This window comes from Callithrix jacchus, chromosome 8, assembly GCF_049354715.1.
Source record: "Callithrix jacchus isolate 240 chromosome 8, calJac240_pri, whole genome shotgun sequence".
Classification (NCBI taxonomy): Eukaryota; Metazoa; Chordata; class Mammalia; order Primates; family Cebidae; genus Callithrix; species Callithrix jacchus.
This window is the reverse complement of record NC_133509.1, coordinates 5,534,604-5,549,137: the sequence shown is the minus strand read 5'-3', so window position 1 is coordinate 5,549,137 and position 14,534 is coordinate 5,534,604. Positions and strand designations below refer to the sequence as shown.

The following is a 14,534-nucleotide window of genomic DNA, read 5'->3' as shown; positions in this document are numbered from 1 at the left end:
CGTCATCAGCAAGGACCACACTAAGGAAACCTGATGAGGACAGAAAACCCCAGAAGGAGGATGATCAACCTGTCCCCATCCAATCCACGTAGCCTTCTGCTTAGACCAAGCTTTACCCAGCAGACCCAAACACACATGCCCAGCATCCAAGGCCCTCAACATGTTGTCTGCACAAATTCACCCGAACACCTCCCCTCCCTGTTCCAGAGGCCTTGCATGCTGAAGGTCCTTGTTCTTTCTTCCACCCGACCCCTTGCAGACTACCCTGATTGCCACCTCAGGCTGATTGGAAGTGCCATTTGCTCCTCGGCTCCAGCGCTGATGCGTATTCATGTGCTTGGCTCTTAGCAGCAGCAGAGGGCAGAAGAGACCCATAAATACTGCGGACAAATTTGTCCCAGCCAGATAAAAATAGCCCTAGACACAGACCTGGCTCAGGGCTGCCCAGAATTTCCCATGCATATGAATTCAGGGATCTTGTTAAAATGCAAATTCTAATTCAGTAGTGGCAGGGTGGGATGGAGATGGTACATTTCTTTTTTTTTTTTTGAGACGGAGTTTTGCTCTTGTTACCCAGGCTGGAGTGCAATGGCACGATCTGGGCTCACCGCAACCTCCGCCTCCTGGGTTCAGGCAATTCTCCTGCCTCAGCCTCCTGAGTAGCTGGGATTACAGGCACGCACCACCGTGCCCAGCTAATTTTTTGTATTTTTAGTAGAGACGGGGTTTCACCATGTTGACCAGGATGGTCTCGATCTCTTGACCTCGTGATCCACCCGCCTCGGCCTCCCAAAGCGCTGGGATTACAGGCTTGAGCCACCACGCCCGTCAGAGATGGTACATTTCTAACAAGCTCCTAGGTGACGTTGAGGCTGCTGGTCCCCGCAGCACACTTTGAGATAACAGCACTGTTTTTTTTGGAGACAGAATCTCGCTCGATCATGCAGGCTGGAGTGCAGTGGCGTGATCTCGGCTCACTGCAACCTCGGCCTCCCAGGTTCAAGCAACTCTCCTGCCTCAACCTCCTGAGTAGCTGGGACTACAGGCACATGCCACCATGCCTGGCTAATTTTTGTATTTTTACTAGAAACGGGGTTTCACCATATTGGTCAGGCTAGTCTTGAACTCCTGACCTTGTGATCCACCTGCCTCAGCCTCCTAAAGTGCTGGGATTACAGGCGGGAGCCACCACACCCAGCCGAAAACAGCATTTTTCAGATTGAGGAGAAAGATGTTTTTTCTAAATTTCCAATCTTTCCCAGACCAATACACTTCAGGAAAAGAAATAAAAATGAATAATGGGAAAAATTAAACTTTTGAAATGACATACAAACTATGTCAACTTTATATTATCGGATTCAATAAACATAGTATTACCTATCAAATCACAAGGTCAGCAGAGTGAGTTCTCCCATCATTTCTTCCCATGAAGACATCAATTGCAGTAACAAAAGAAAGCCCAGGCACCCTCCAACCAGGTTTAACTCCTACCACTGGATTTCATGGCCAAAGCAGGGAGGAAATGTACTAAAGGAATGCCAGGCAATCATTTTGGGGCTCCATTAATATATTCCCCACTATAACGGAGTTTATAGAAAATGGCTTTTGATGGGCAGAAACCCCAACATTTGGACACCTACCTTGCCACTCTTCCTCGAAGATCTCCCAAACCGGAGAGCTGGCGCATCTCCAGGGTCTTTAAGGCAGAATTAGTTCCGTAGCTAATATTGTCCCGGGCACGAATCTGCTCCTGGAGTACCTGGGCAACATAAAAACCACTAAAAAAGCCATCTGAGAATTCACGTGCTTCCACAGAAACATACTTTTGGCAAAAATAAGAATGTTTAACTCAGTCTTTCATAAGCGACTCCTTGTCTTTTTTTTTTTTTTTTTTTTTGAGACTCCTTTTCAACAGTCACCTGAACACACTCATACAGAGAACTAGGAGGCCTAGAAACAGAGAGTCCTTCGAGGCTGTTCCCAGAGCAAGTTCCTTAATTTACCATCAAATCTGAGTTCCTTCAGCTTTATTCTTTCTTCCTTAGTAATGAAGCCATTTTCTTTCTTTCTTTCCTTCTCTCTCTCTCTCTCTCTCTCTCTCTCTCTTTCTTTTTTTGGAGTCTCACTCTGTTGCTCAGACTGCAGTGTAGTGGCACGATCTTGGCTCACCACAACCTCCATCTCCCAGGTTCAAGTGATTCTCCTGCCTCAGCCTCTCAAGTAGCTGGGATTACAGGCACGCGCCACCATGACCAGCTAATTTTTTGTATTTTTAGTAGAGACGGGGTTTCACCATGTTGGCCGGGCTGGTCTTGAACTCCTGACCTCAGGTGATCCACCCGCCTCGGCCTCCCAAACTGCTAGGATTACAGGCTTGAGCCACGATGCCCGGCCTCATTCTCTTTCTTTTCTTTTCTTTTTTTTTTTTTTTTTTGTTGCTGTTGTTGAGATGGACTCTCTCTCTGCTGCCCAGGCTAGAGTGCAGTGGCGCGATCTTAGCTCAGTGCAACTTCTGCCTCCCAGGTTCAAGCAATTCTCCTGTCTCAGCTTCCCACGTAGCCTGATTACAGGCATGTGCCACCATACCTGGCTAAGTTTTGTATTTTTAGTACAGATGAGGTTTCACCATGTTGGCCAAGCTGTTCTTGAACTCCTGACTTCAGGCTACCCACCTGCCTCGGCCTCCCAAAGTGCTGGGTTACAGGCGTGAGCCACAGCACCGGCTGCCATTGTCTTCATAATACAGTATTTGCTGGTTCCACAGATTGAATATGGAGTGTTTTATTTTTTCAATATTCTAATTGCAGTTTAGAATTTCTCTTTGATCTAAGGATATCTTAGGTATCTAAGGATTACTTAGAAGTGTGTTTTTTCATTTTCAAGCAGTTAAGGCTTTTGTTGATTATTTGTATTATTTATTTCTAATTGTATTGACTTGTGATTTAAAAAAAAATATTCCTGCCCGGCACAGTGGCTCATACCTGTAATCCCAGCACCTTGTGAGGCTTGAGGTGGGTGGATCATCTGAGGTCGGGAGTTTGGGACCAGCCTGACCAACATGGAAAAACCCCATCTCTACTAAAAATACAAAACATTAGCCAGGCGTGATGGTGCATGCCTGTAATCCCAGCTACTTGGGAGGCTGAGGCAGGAGAACCGTTTGAACCCAGGAGGTGGGGGTTGTGGTGAGCCGAGATCGTGCTATTGCACTCCAGCCTGGGCAAAAAAATCCCCCAAAAATAAAACTGAATCAATCAATCAATACATATTTCTGGCACAGTGGCTCATGCCTGTAATCCTAGCACCTTGGGAGGCTGAGGGGAAAGGATCACTTGAGGCCAGAAGTTCAAGTCCAACCTAAGTAATAAAGCAAGACTATGTCTCTACAAAAACATTTCAACTCACGTAAAATTTCTTCTCCTGTGTAACCAGTATTTCTTCTGCGTCTGTTTCTTTTTCTCCTCTGGAACTCCTATTATGGACGTGCTGGGCATCCTGGATCTGTCTGCAAGGCATTTGGCTTTTCCCTTGTGGTTCCTCTCTCTTTGCCTTTGGTTGTAAGGTCTCAGGGATTTCTTCTATTTTGTCTTGGGGGCAACTGATTGCCTCTTAACCTACTGACTTTACTTTAATTTTTAATTTTTGTGGGTACATGGTAGATATATATATATTTATGGGGTATATGGAATTTGTTTTTTAAATGGAGACTCACTCTGTCACCAAGGCTGGAGTGCAGTGGTGAGATCTCAGCTCACTGCAACCTCCACCACCCAGGTTCAAGCAATTCTCCCTGCCTCAGCCTCCCAAGTAGCTGGGATTACAGGGGCCTGCTATCACATCCAGCTGATCTTTGTATTTTTTAGTTGAGATGGGGTTTTTTCATGTTGGCCAGGCTGGTCTTGAACTCCTGACCTCAGGTGATCTGCCTGCCTCAGCCTCCCAAAGTGCTGAGATTACAGACATGAGCCACCATGCCCGGCCATGGGCTACATACAATACAGACATACAATATGTAATAATGACATCAGGGTGAATGACGTATCCACCACCTCAAGTATTTATCATTTCTATTACAAACAACCCAATTCTACTCTTTTCAGTTATTTTTATATGTACAATTAAATTATTATTGATTATATAATCAATAATATCAAATACTACATCTTACTAATGCTAACTAATTTTTAATACCCATTAACCATTCACATTTCCATACCACCCCCCACTGTCCTTCTCAGCCTCTGATAACCATCATTCCACCCTCTATCTCCATGAGTTCAATTGTGTTCATGTTTAGCTCCCACAAATGAGTGAGAACATGCGAAGTTTATCTTTCTGTGCTTGGCTTATTTCATTTTACTTAACATAATGACCTCTGGTTCCATCCCTGTTGTTGCAAATGACAGAACCTCATTCTCTCTTATGGCTTAAGACACTCCTCTGGGTATGTAGCACACGTCTTTATCCACGTGCCTGCTGATGGACACTTGGGTTGCCTCAGATCTTGGCTACTGTGGACAGTGCTGCAATAAACGGAGTGCAGCTCTCTCTTCCACATACTGATTTCCTTTCCTTTGGGTATATACCGAGAAGCGCGATTGCTGGATCGCACGGCAGCTCTATTTTTAGTTTTCGAGATACCTCTAAACTGTTCTCCACAATCGTTGTACTACTTTACACGCCCCTTAACACTGTAAGAGTGTTCCGTTTTCTCTAAATCCTTGTCAGCATTTGATATTGCCTGTCTTTTGGACAAAAGCTATTTTAACTGAGGTGAGATGATATCTCATGTGAAACAAATATCACATAGTTTTATTTGTTTGTTTTTTGAGACTGAATCTCACTGTCACCTGGGCTGTAGTGTAGTGGCATGAGTGGCATCATATCGACTCACTGCAACCTCCACCTCCTGGGTTCAAGCGATTCTCGTGCCTCAGCCTCGGAAGTAGCTGGGCTTACAGGCATGCAACACCATGCCAGGCTAATTTTTTTCGTATTTTTAGTAGAGATGGGGTTTCGCCATGTTGGCCAGGCTGGTCTCCAATCCCTGGCTTCAAGTAATCCGCCCGCCTCAGCCTCCCGAAGTGCCAGGATTTCAGGTGTGAGCCACCGCACCCAGCCAACATCTCATTGTAGTTTTGACTTACATTTCTGATGATCAGTGATGTTGAGCACCTTTTCATCTACCTGTTTGCCATTTGCATGTCTTCTTTTGAGTAACGTCTATTCAGATCTTTTGCCCATGTTTTAAACAGGTTATATGATTTTTTCTTATAGAGTTGGTTGAGCTTCTTTTTTTTTTTTTAACATGCAAACTATTTTTTTAGTTAATTATTTATTTATTTTTATTTTAATTTTTTTATTGCATTTTAGGTTTAGGGGTACATGTGCAGCACATGCAAGACAGTTGCATAGGTACACACACGGCAGTGTGTTTTGCTGCCTTCCTCCCCTTCACCCACATTTGGCATTTCTCCCCAGGCTATCCCTCCCCAGCTCTTATATATTCCGGTGATTATTCCCTTGTCAGATGGATAGTTTGCAACTAAGTTCTCCCATCTGTGGGTTGTCCCTTCACTTCACTGTTTCTCTTTAACTTAATGTGATCCCATTTGTCCACTGTTGCTTTGGTTGCCTGTGCTCGTGGGGTATTCCTCAAGAAATCTTTGCCCACTCCAAGGTTCTGAAGAGTTCATCCAATGTTTTCTTTTAGTTGTTTCATAGTTTGAGATCTTAGATGTAAGCCTTTTCTTTACAACTTTTATTTTTGGTTGGGGGGTACATGTGAAGGTTCTTTACATAGGTAAACTCATGCTGTAAATGTTTATCGTACAGACTATTTCTGTCAGATAATTAAAGATAACAGTTTAATTGGTTGTTGTACAGGTTCTGTACATTAAGCTCAGTACCTTATAGTTACCTTTCCTGCTCCTCTCCAGGCTTTAATCAATTTTTTATTTGATTTTTGTATATGATATGAAATAGGGGTCTAGTTTCATTCTTCTGCATAAGGATATTCAGGTTTCCCAGTACCACTTATTGAACAGACGGTTCTTTCCCCATTGCATGATCTTGGCACCTTTTTCGAAAATGAGTTCACTGTAGATGTATGGATTTGTTTCTGGGTTCTCTATTCTGTTCCTACTGGTCTGTGTATCTATTTTTTTTTTTTGCCAGTGCCATACTCTTTTGGTTACTGTAGCTCTGTAATATAACCGGAAGTCAGATAATGTGACTTCTCTAGTTTTGTTCTTTTGCTCAGGATAATTTTGGCTACCTGGGTATTTTGTGGTTCTATATAAACTTTAGGATTCTTTTCTATATTTCTGTGAAGGTCATTGGTATTATGATAAAGATTGCATTGAATCTGTAGATTGCTTTGGGTAGTGCAGAATTTTTCTTTTTTTTTTCTTTTCTTTTTTTTTTTTGAGATGAAGTCCCACTCTGCCACCCATGCTGGAATGCAGTGGCCCAATCTCAGCTCACCGCAACCTCCACCTCCCAGGTTAAAGCCTCCTGAGTAACTGGTATTACAGGTGCCCACCACCACACCTGGCTAATTTTTATATTTTTAGTAGAGACAGTGTTTCATTATGTAGGCCAGGCTGGTCTTGAACTCTTGACTGCAAATGATCCACCCGCCTTGGCCTCCCAAAGGGCTGGGATTACAGGTGTGAGTCACTGCACTCAGCAACATTTTAACAATATTATATATTTCAATCCATGAACATGGAATATCTTTCCATTCTTATGTGTCTTCTTCAACTACTCACATCAGTGTTTTATAGTTTTCATTGCAGAGATCTTTCCCTTCTTTGGTTAATTCCTCGGTGTGCATGTATGTATGTATGTATTGAGACAGTCTTTCACTGTCACCCAGGCTGAAGCGCAGTGGTGCAATCTTGGCTTATTGCAACCTCCACCCCCAAGGCACAAGCAATCTTTCCACCTCAGCTTCCTGAGTATCTGAGACTACAGGCACACACCACCACACCCAGCTATTTTTTTGTATTTTTGATAGAGACGGGGTTCACCATGTTACCCAGGCTGGTCTCAAACTCCTGAGCTCAAGCAATCTGCCCACCTTGGCCTCCTAAAGTGCTGGGATTACAGGCATAAGCCACAGCAAGTGGCCAGTGTTTAATTTTATTTATAGCAATTGTAAATGAGATTACTTTCTTGATTTCTTCTTCAGACTGTTTCCCATTGTCATATACAAATGCTACTGATTTCTGTATGTTGATTTTGTATCCTGGGACTTTACTGAATTATCGGTACTAATAGTTTTTGGTGGAGTCTTTAAGGCTTTTCCAAATATAAGATCGTATCATCTGCAAACAAAAATAATTTGACTTCTTCCTTTCCAATTTGGATGCTCTTTATTTCTTTCTCTTGTCTGATTGCTCTAGCTAGGGCTTCTAGTACTATGTTGAATAACAGTGGTAAAAGTGGGCATCCTTTTCATGTTCCAGGTCTTAAAGGCTTTCCATTCTTCCCCATTCAGTATGATACTAACTGTGGGTCTGTCATATATGGCTTTTATCATCTTGAGATGTGTTCCTTGTATGCCTAGTTTTTTGAGGATGTGTTTTCTCATGAACGGATGTTGAATTTTATCACATGCTTTTTCAGCATCGATTGAAATGGTCATATGCTTTTTGTCTTTCATTCTGTCGATGTGATGTATCACACTGATTGATTTGCACATGTTGAACCATCTTTGCATCCCTGGGATAAATATTCTTGGACATGATGAATGATGCCTTTAACATGTTGTTGAATTCAGTTTCCTAGTATTTTCTTGAGGGTTTTTGCGTCAATGTTCAACAGGGATTTTGGCCTGTGGGTTTGTGTTTGTTTTGAATACATCTTTGTCTGGGTTTGGCATCAGCACAATACCGGCCTTGGAGAATGAGTTTGGAAGTATTTCCTCCTCCCTTACTTTTCAGAATAGTTAGAGTATGATTGGTATTTGTTGTCCTTCAAATGTTTGGTAAATGTTAGCAGTGAAGCCCAGTTGGTTCCTGGGCGTTTCTTTGCTTGGAAACTTTTTATTACGGCTTCAATCTCATTACTTGCTACTATCTATTCAGATTTTGGATTTCTTCATTATTCAGTTGCAGTAGGTTGTATGTGTCTAATAATTTATCCACTTCTAGGTTTTCTAACGTTTTGGCATAGAGTTGCTCATAGGGGCCTCCAATGATCCTTTGCATTTCTGTGACATCGGTTGTAATGCCTTCCTTTTCATCCCTGATTTTCTTTAGTTGGGTCTTTTCCAGTTTTTTGTTTTTAGCTAGTCTGGCTAAAGTTTGTCAATTCGTTTATCTTTTTAAAAACCCAATTTTTTGTTTCATTAATTTTTTGTATTGTTCTCATTTCATTTGTTTCTGCTCTGATCTTCTTTATTCCCTTTGTTCTACTAACTTCAGGTTTGGTTTGCTCTTGCTTTTCTGATTCTTTAAGACATATCCTTAGACTGTTTATTTGAAGGTTTTCTTCTTCTTTGATGTAGGCACTTATAAACAAATTAGCACACAAGCAAAAGAAAACTAATAAAAAGTAATAACTAGATAACTAATAACTCTATACTTCACTTTCATATATATACACACATATATTTACGTATACATACACATATATACATACATATATTTACATATACATATACACACACATATATACATATATACACATATATACACACATATATACATATACATATATACACATATATTTACATATACATATATACACATATACATATATACACATATATACACATATATTTACATATACATATATACACACATATACATATATTTACATATACATATATACACATATATACACACATATATACATATATACACATATATACATATACATATATACACATGTATAGACATATACATATATACACACATATACATATATACACCTATATACACACATATATATACATATATACACATGTATAGACATATACATATATACACACATATATACATATATACACATATATACATATACATATATACACATATATATACACACATATATACATATACATATATACACACATATATACATATATATACACACGTATATACATATACATATATACACATATATACATATATTTACATATACATATATACACATATATACATATATACACATATATGCATATATTTACATATACATATATACACACATATATACATATAACATATATATACACACATATATTTACATATACATATATACACACATATACATATATTTACATATACATATATACACATATACATATATACACATATATACATATATACACACATACATACATACACATATATACACATATATATACATATATGCACATATATACATATACATGCATACACATATATACACACATGTATATACATATACATACATACACATATATACATATACATGTATACATATATATACACATATATATATACATGCATACACATATATATACACACATGTATATACATATACATATATACACATGTATATACATATACACACATATATACATATACATATACATATATTACATATACATACATACACATATATACATATACATATATACACATATATACATACACATATATACATACACATATATACATATACATATATACACATATATATCACATATACATACATACACATATATATACATATACATATATATATCAGGAGTGCTGCTAAATCTGTACTTTAACGTCACCGCCACACATTTCAACTTTTTGTTGTTTCTATTCATAGCTTATTGTGCTGTCTGTCTAGAAACATTGTTATTATTTTTGATTGGTTGAACTTTTCATCTTTCCATTTAAGATAATAAATAGTTTACGCACCACAATTACAGTATCATAGTATTATGGGTTTTTCTGTGTACTTACCAGTACCAGTGAGTTTTGTACCTGCAGTGGATTTCTCATTGCTCATTAACGTTCTTTTGCTGCATGTTGAAGAACTCCCTTTACCATTTCTTGTAGGAGAGGCCAGGTGTTGATAAAATCCCTCAGCTTTTGTTTGTCTGGAAAAGTCTATTTCTCCTTCATCTTTAAAGGATATTTTCACCAGAGACACTATGGTAGATTTTAGGCTGAGTTTTCTTTCCTTCCGCACTTTACGTCATGCCGCAGTCCGCTGCCGAACACACTGGAGCCCCGTTGTGTGTTATTTGTTTCTCTTGTGCTGCTGCTTTTAGGGTCCCTTCTCTATCCTTGACCTTTGGGAGTTTGGTTATTAAATGCCTGGAGAGAGTCTTCTTTGAGTGAAATCTGCTTGGTGTTCTATAACTTCTTGCGCCTGAATTTTGATTTCTTGTACTTGAATTTTGATATCTTTTGGTTTTGATATCTTTTATTTGGGAAGTTCTCTGTCACCCCTTCGAATAAACTTTCCGCCATTGTCTCTCTCTGTCTCTCCCTCCTCTTAAAAACGAATAGCTTTTATATTTGTCCTTTTGAAGCTACTTTCTAGATCTCGTAGGTGTGCAGCATTCTTTTTTTTATTCTTTCTTTTTTTGTCTCCTCTGACTGTGTATTTCCCAATAGCCTGTCTTCAAGCTCACTAATTCTTTCTTCTGTTTGATCAATTCTGCTAACAAACCGATGCATTCTTCAGGATGTCACCAGAAGTTTTCAGCTCCAGAATTTCTTCTTCTTTATAATTATTTCAATTTCTTTTTTTTGTTTGTTGCTGCTCATTTGTTTGTTTGTTCGTTTGTTTTCTGAGATGGAGTTTTGCCCTTGTTGTCCAGGTTGGAATGCAGTGGTACACTCTCTGCTCACTACAACCTCTGCCTCCCGGGTTCAAGCAATTCTCCTGCCTCAGCCTCCTGAGTAGCTGGGATGGTGTCTGCCAACATACCCTGCTAACTTTTTGTATTTTTAGTTAAGACAGGGTTTCATCATGGTGGCCAGTCTGGTCTCAAACTCCTGACCTCAGTTGATTCACCCACCTTAGCCTCCCAAAATGCTGGGATTACAAGTATCAGCCACTGCACCCAGCCAATTATTTCAATTTCTTTGTTAAATTTATCTGATAGGATTCTGCATTCCTTCTCTGTGTTATCTTGAATTTCTTTGAGTTTCGTCAAAACAGCTATTTTGAATTCTCTGTCTCAAAGGTCACAGATCTCTGTCTCTTTGGGATTGACTTCTGGTGTCTTATTTAGTTTACTTGGTGAGGTCATGTTTTCCTAGATGGTCTTGATGCTTGTGGATGCTCATCATTGTTTGTATCTATCCTTCTTGGGAAGGCTTCCCAGATATTCAAAGGGACTTGTGTGCTAAACAATCTACATTTTCGGTCACTGCAGCCAATTCTGCATTAGGGAGCACTCCAAGCCCAGTAACACTGCGGTTCTTGCATGCTTGCAGAAGTCCTGCCTTAGTGGCCTCGTATACCATCCAGAAGATTTCTCTGGATTACCAGGCAGAGACTCTCGTTCTCTTCCCTTACTTTCTCCCAAACAAGAAAAGTCTTTCTTTCTCTGTGCCAAGCTGCCTGAAGCTGGGAAGCAGGACACGAGCATCTCTGTGGCCACCACCACTGAGACTGTGATGGGTCTGACTTGAAGCCAGCACAGCACTGGATCTTACTCAAGGCCTGGTTTAGTCACTACCTGGCCACCCCTATGTTCACCCAAGGCCCTAGGGCTCTACAATCAGCAAGTAGTGAAGCCAGCCAGGCTTGTGTCCCTCCCCTAAGGGCAGCGAGTTCCCCCAGGCTCTAGGCAGGTCCAGAGATGCTGTCCAGGAGCCTGGGCCTAGGATCAGAAACCTTAGAAATCTACCTGGTACCCCGTGGATGAACTAGTGCCGAAACCACAAAAGTCCTTCCCACTCTTCCCTCCCTCTCCCCAGGCTGAGGAGTCTCCCTGTGTCCACCACATGTCCACAGCAAATCAAGCCAGGCTACTGCCATTGTTTACTGAAGGCCCAAGGGCTCTTCCATCAGCTTGTGGTGAATCCTGTCAGGCCTGGGATTCACCGTTCAGGGCAGTTGGCCCTGCCTTTAGCCCAGGGCACATCTGGAGATCCAAGAGTCCAAGAGCCTGCTTGGTGCTCTTCTCCACTATGGCCAGGCTGGTACCTAAGCTAAAGACAAACTCCCTGTACTTTCCTCTGCTTTTCTCAAGCAGAAGGAGTCTCTCCTCACAGCCACCACAGCTGTGAATATTTTGGGGCACCCCTAAGGCCAGTGTGTCTCAGAGTCTTACCCAAGGCCATGGCATACTATCTGGTTATCACTGCTGGTTGGCAGCCCTGCATTCCAAAACAATGTCCCACAAACACTGCACTCTCCCTCCCCCAAATGCACAGATTCTCTCTCCTGGCCATGTGGTCTGCTGCTGGCGGATGCGGGAGGGGTGGTATCGGTGAGTCAAGACCGTCTTTCCTACCCTCTTCAGTGCCTCTTTCAGTGACATGATGGTAAAACCGGGTACTGTGATAGTTCCCTGCTTTTTGGTTCTTATGAAGGCGCTTTTTTTATTATTATTATTTTGAGACGGAGTCTCACTCTGTCACCCAGGCTGGAATGCAATGGCTTGATCTCTGCTCACTGCAACCTCTGCATTTCAGGTTCAAGCGATTCTCCTGCCTCAGCCTCCCAAGTAGCTGGGATTACAGGCACCAGCCAGAAAGCCCAGGTAATTGAAGGTGCTTTTTGTTTTAGCTAGTTGTTAAATTTGGTGTTCATGTTGGGAGGACGATTAATGGAGGTTTCTATTCTGCCATCTTCCTCTGCCCTCCTGTCCATCTACTGACTTACAGAAATTTAACTTCAAGAAGAAATTTTATGTGACACCGAGATCTCCTTAAATGTGGGAATTACTTTTTATTCCAGGCCTACCTGTTTTCTGTTTCATCTGCACCTGTTTTAAGGGCAGTGCTTATTCTTCCTCCTTGTGGCTGCGGGGCCCATTAGACCCGATGTGACTTTCCTCTCCCTACTTGCTGGAGTGCCTTAAGTAGGTGCTCCTGAGAGTAATGGAAGGGGCCTGCGGGCTGGTGGTGCAGCCAGTGGGAAGCACAGGGCCTGTCTCCAGGTGAGGTATCACAAGGACGCCACTTTACATCCCATCCGCTCAGCTCCCCCAGCCCAGAGGCAGCAGGAACCAGCTCACCCCCACAACTCCTCCACCCCTCCATGGGGCAGGAGAGTGACTCAGTCAGGTCCTGAGAGTAATGGAAGGGGCCTGTGGGCTGGTGGTGCAGCCAGTGGGAAGCACAGGGCCTGTCTCCAGGTGAGGTATCACAAGGACGCCACTTTACATCCCATCCGCTCAGCTCCCCCAGCCCAGAGGCAGCAGGAACCAGCTCACCCCCACAACTCCTCCACCCCTCCATGGGGCAGGAGAGTGACTCAGTCAGGTCCTGAGAGTAATGGAAGGGGCCTGCGGGCTGGTGGTGCAGCCAGTGGGAAGCACAGGGCCTGTCTCCAGGTGAGGTATCACAAGGACGCCACTTTACATCCCATCCGCTCAGCTCCCCCAGCCCAGAGGCAGCAGGAACCAGCTCACCCCCACAACTCCTCCACCCCTTCATGGGGCAGGAGAGTGACTCAGTCACAGGATACAAAGCAGTGAGCCTGGACCCTCCTCCTAAGACTCCTAACCATGGGATCCTGCAGGCTCCCCAGGCCTTCCTGACTGCCTGTCCCAACTGTCCAGGCAGGTGGCACCTGGATTGGGAACAGAGTGGAGGCAGGCACACTAAACCAGCACCTTCTCTTACCTTCTGCACCAACCCAAGGGTTTGAGATTACATTCCTGGGTATCTGCTTGTGACTATTTACTTCTGGAAATGTTGATGATTTCTGATGTACTGACAATTTGCAGTCCATTTACAAATGAACAGTAAAGCCCAAGTGGAGATGTAATTATGGGACAGGCACGATGGCTCACGCCTGTAATCACAGCACTTTGGGAGGCTGAGGTGGGCGGATCACAAGGTCAGGAGATCGAGACCATCTTGGCCAACATGGTGAAACCTATCTCTACTAAAAATACAAAAATTAGCTGGATGTGGTGGCGCACACCTGTAGTCCCAGCTACTCGGAGGCTGAGGTAAGAGAATTACTTGAACACGGGAGGCAGAGGTTGCGGCAAGCAGAGATTTTGCCACTACGTTCCTGCCTGGGTGTCCAGGTGAGACTTTGTCTCAAGAAAAAAAGAGAGATGTCATGATGCTTACATAAATAGTTTTTCTGCTCCATCTTCTCAACTATTTTTTCTTTTCTTTTTTTGAAGTATAACATACATAAAGAAAAGTACATGTGTGTATTTTTTTCAGGATTTTCAAACTTCTTAGTAAAAAAAAGAAATTAGGAATGTAAATATTCTGTGTTTCCTTATTGGAAACGTGCCTGAGGCATTGTCAGTGAAAAAAAAAAAAAATCACCAGAAAGAATTTGGAATTGTGAGACCTGTCTATTGTTTCTGTAGTTTCCAGCTTCTCCTCAATGAACCTGCT

General features: G+C 42.0%; 1 protein-coding gene across 18 annotated transcripts in view; it reads right to left on the bottom strand.

Annotated features, from left to right (window-relative positions):
• The window catches only part of FAM81A (family with sequence similarity 81 member A), a 172,030-nt gene that overhangs the window by 36,008 nt on the left and 121,488 nt on the right, over positions 1-14,534 (bottom strand). For all 18 annotated transcript variants that reach the window (XM_078333279.1, XM_054240432.2, XM_054240429.2 and 15 more), the window contains one exon: positions 1,641-1,759. In XM_078333279.1, the coding sequence (XP_078189405.1) occupies positions 1,641-1,759 (119 nt within the window). The remainder of the gene's footprint in view (positions 1-1,640; positions 1,760-14,534) is intronic.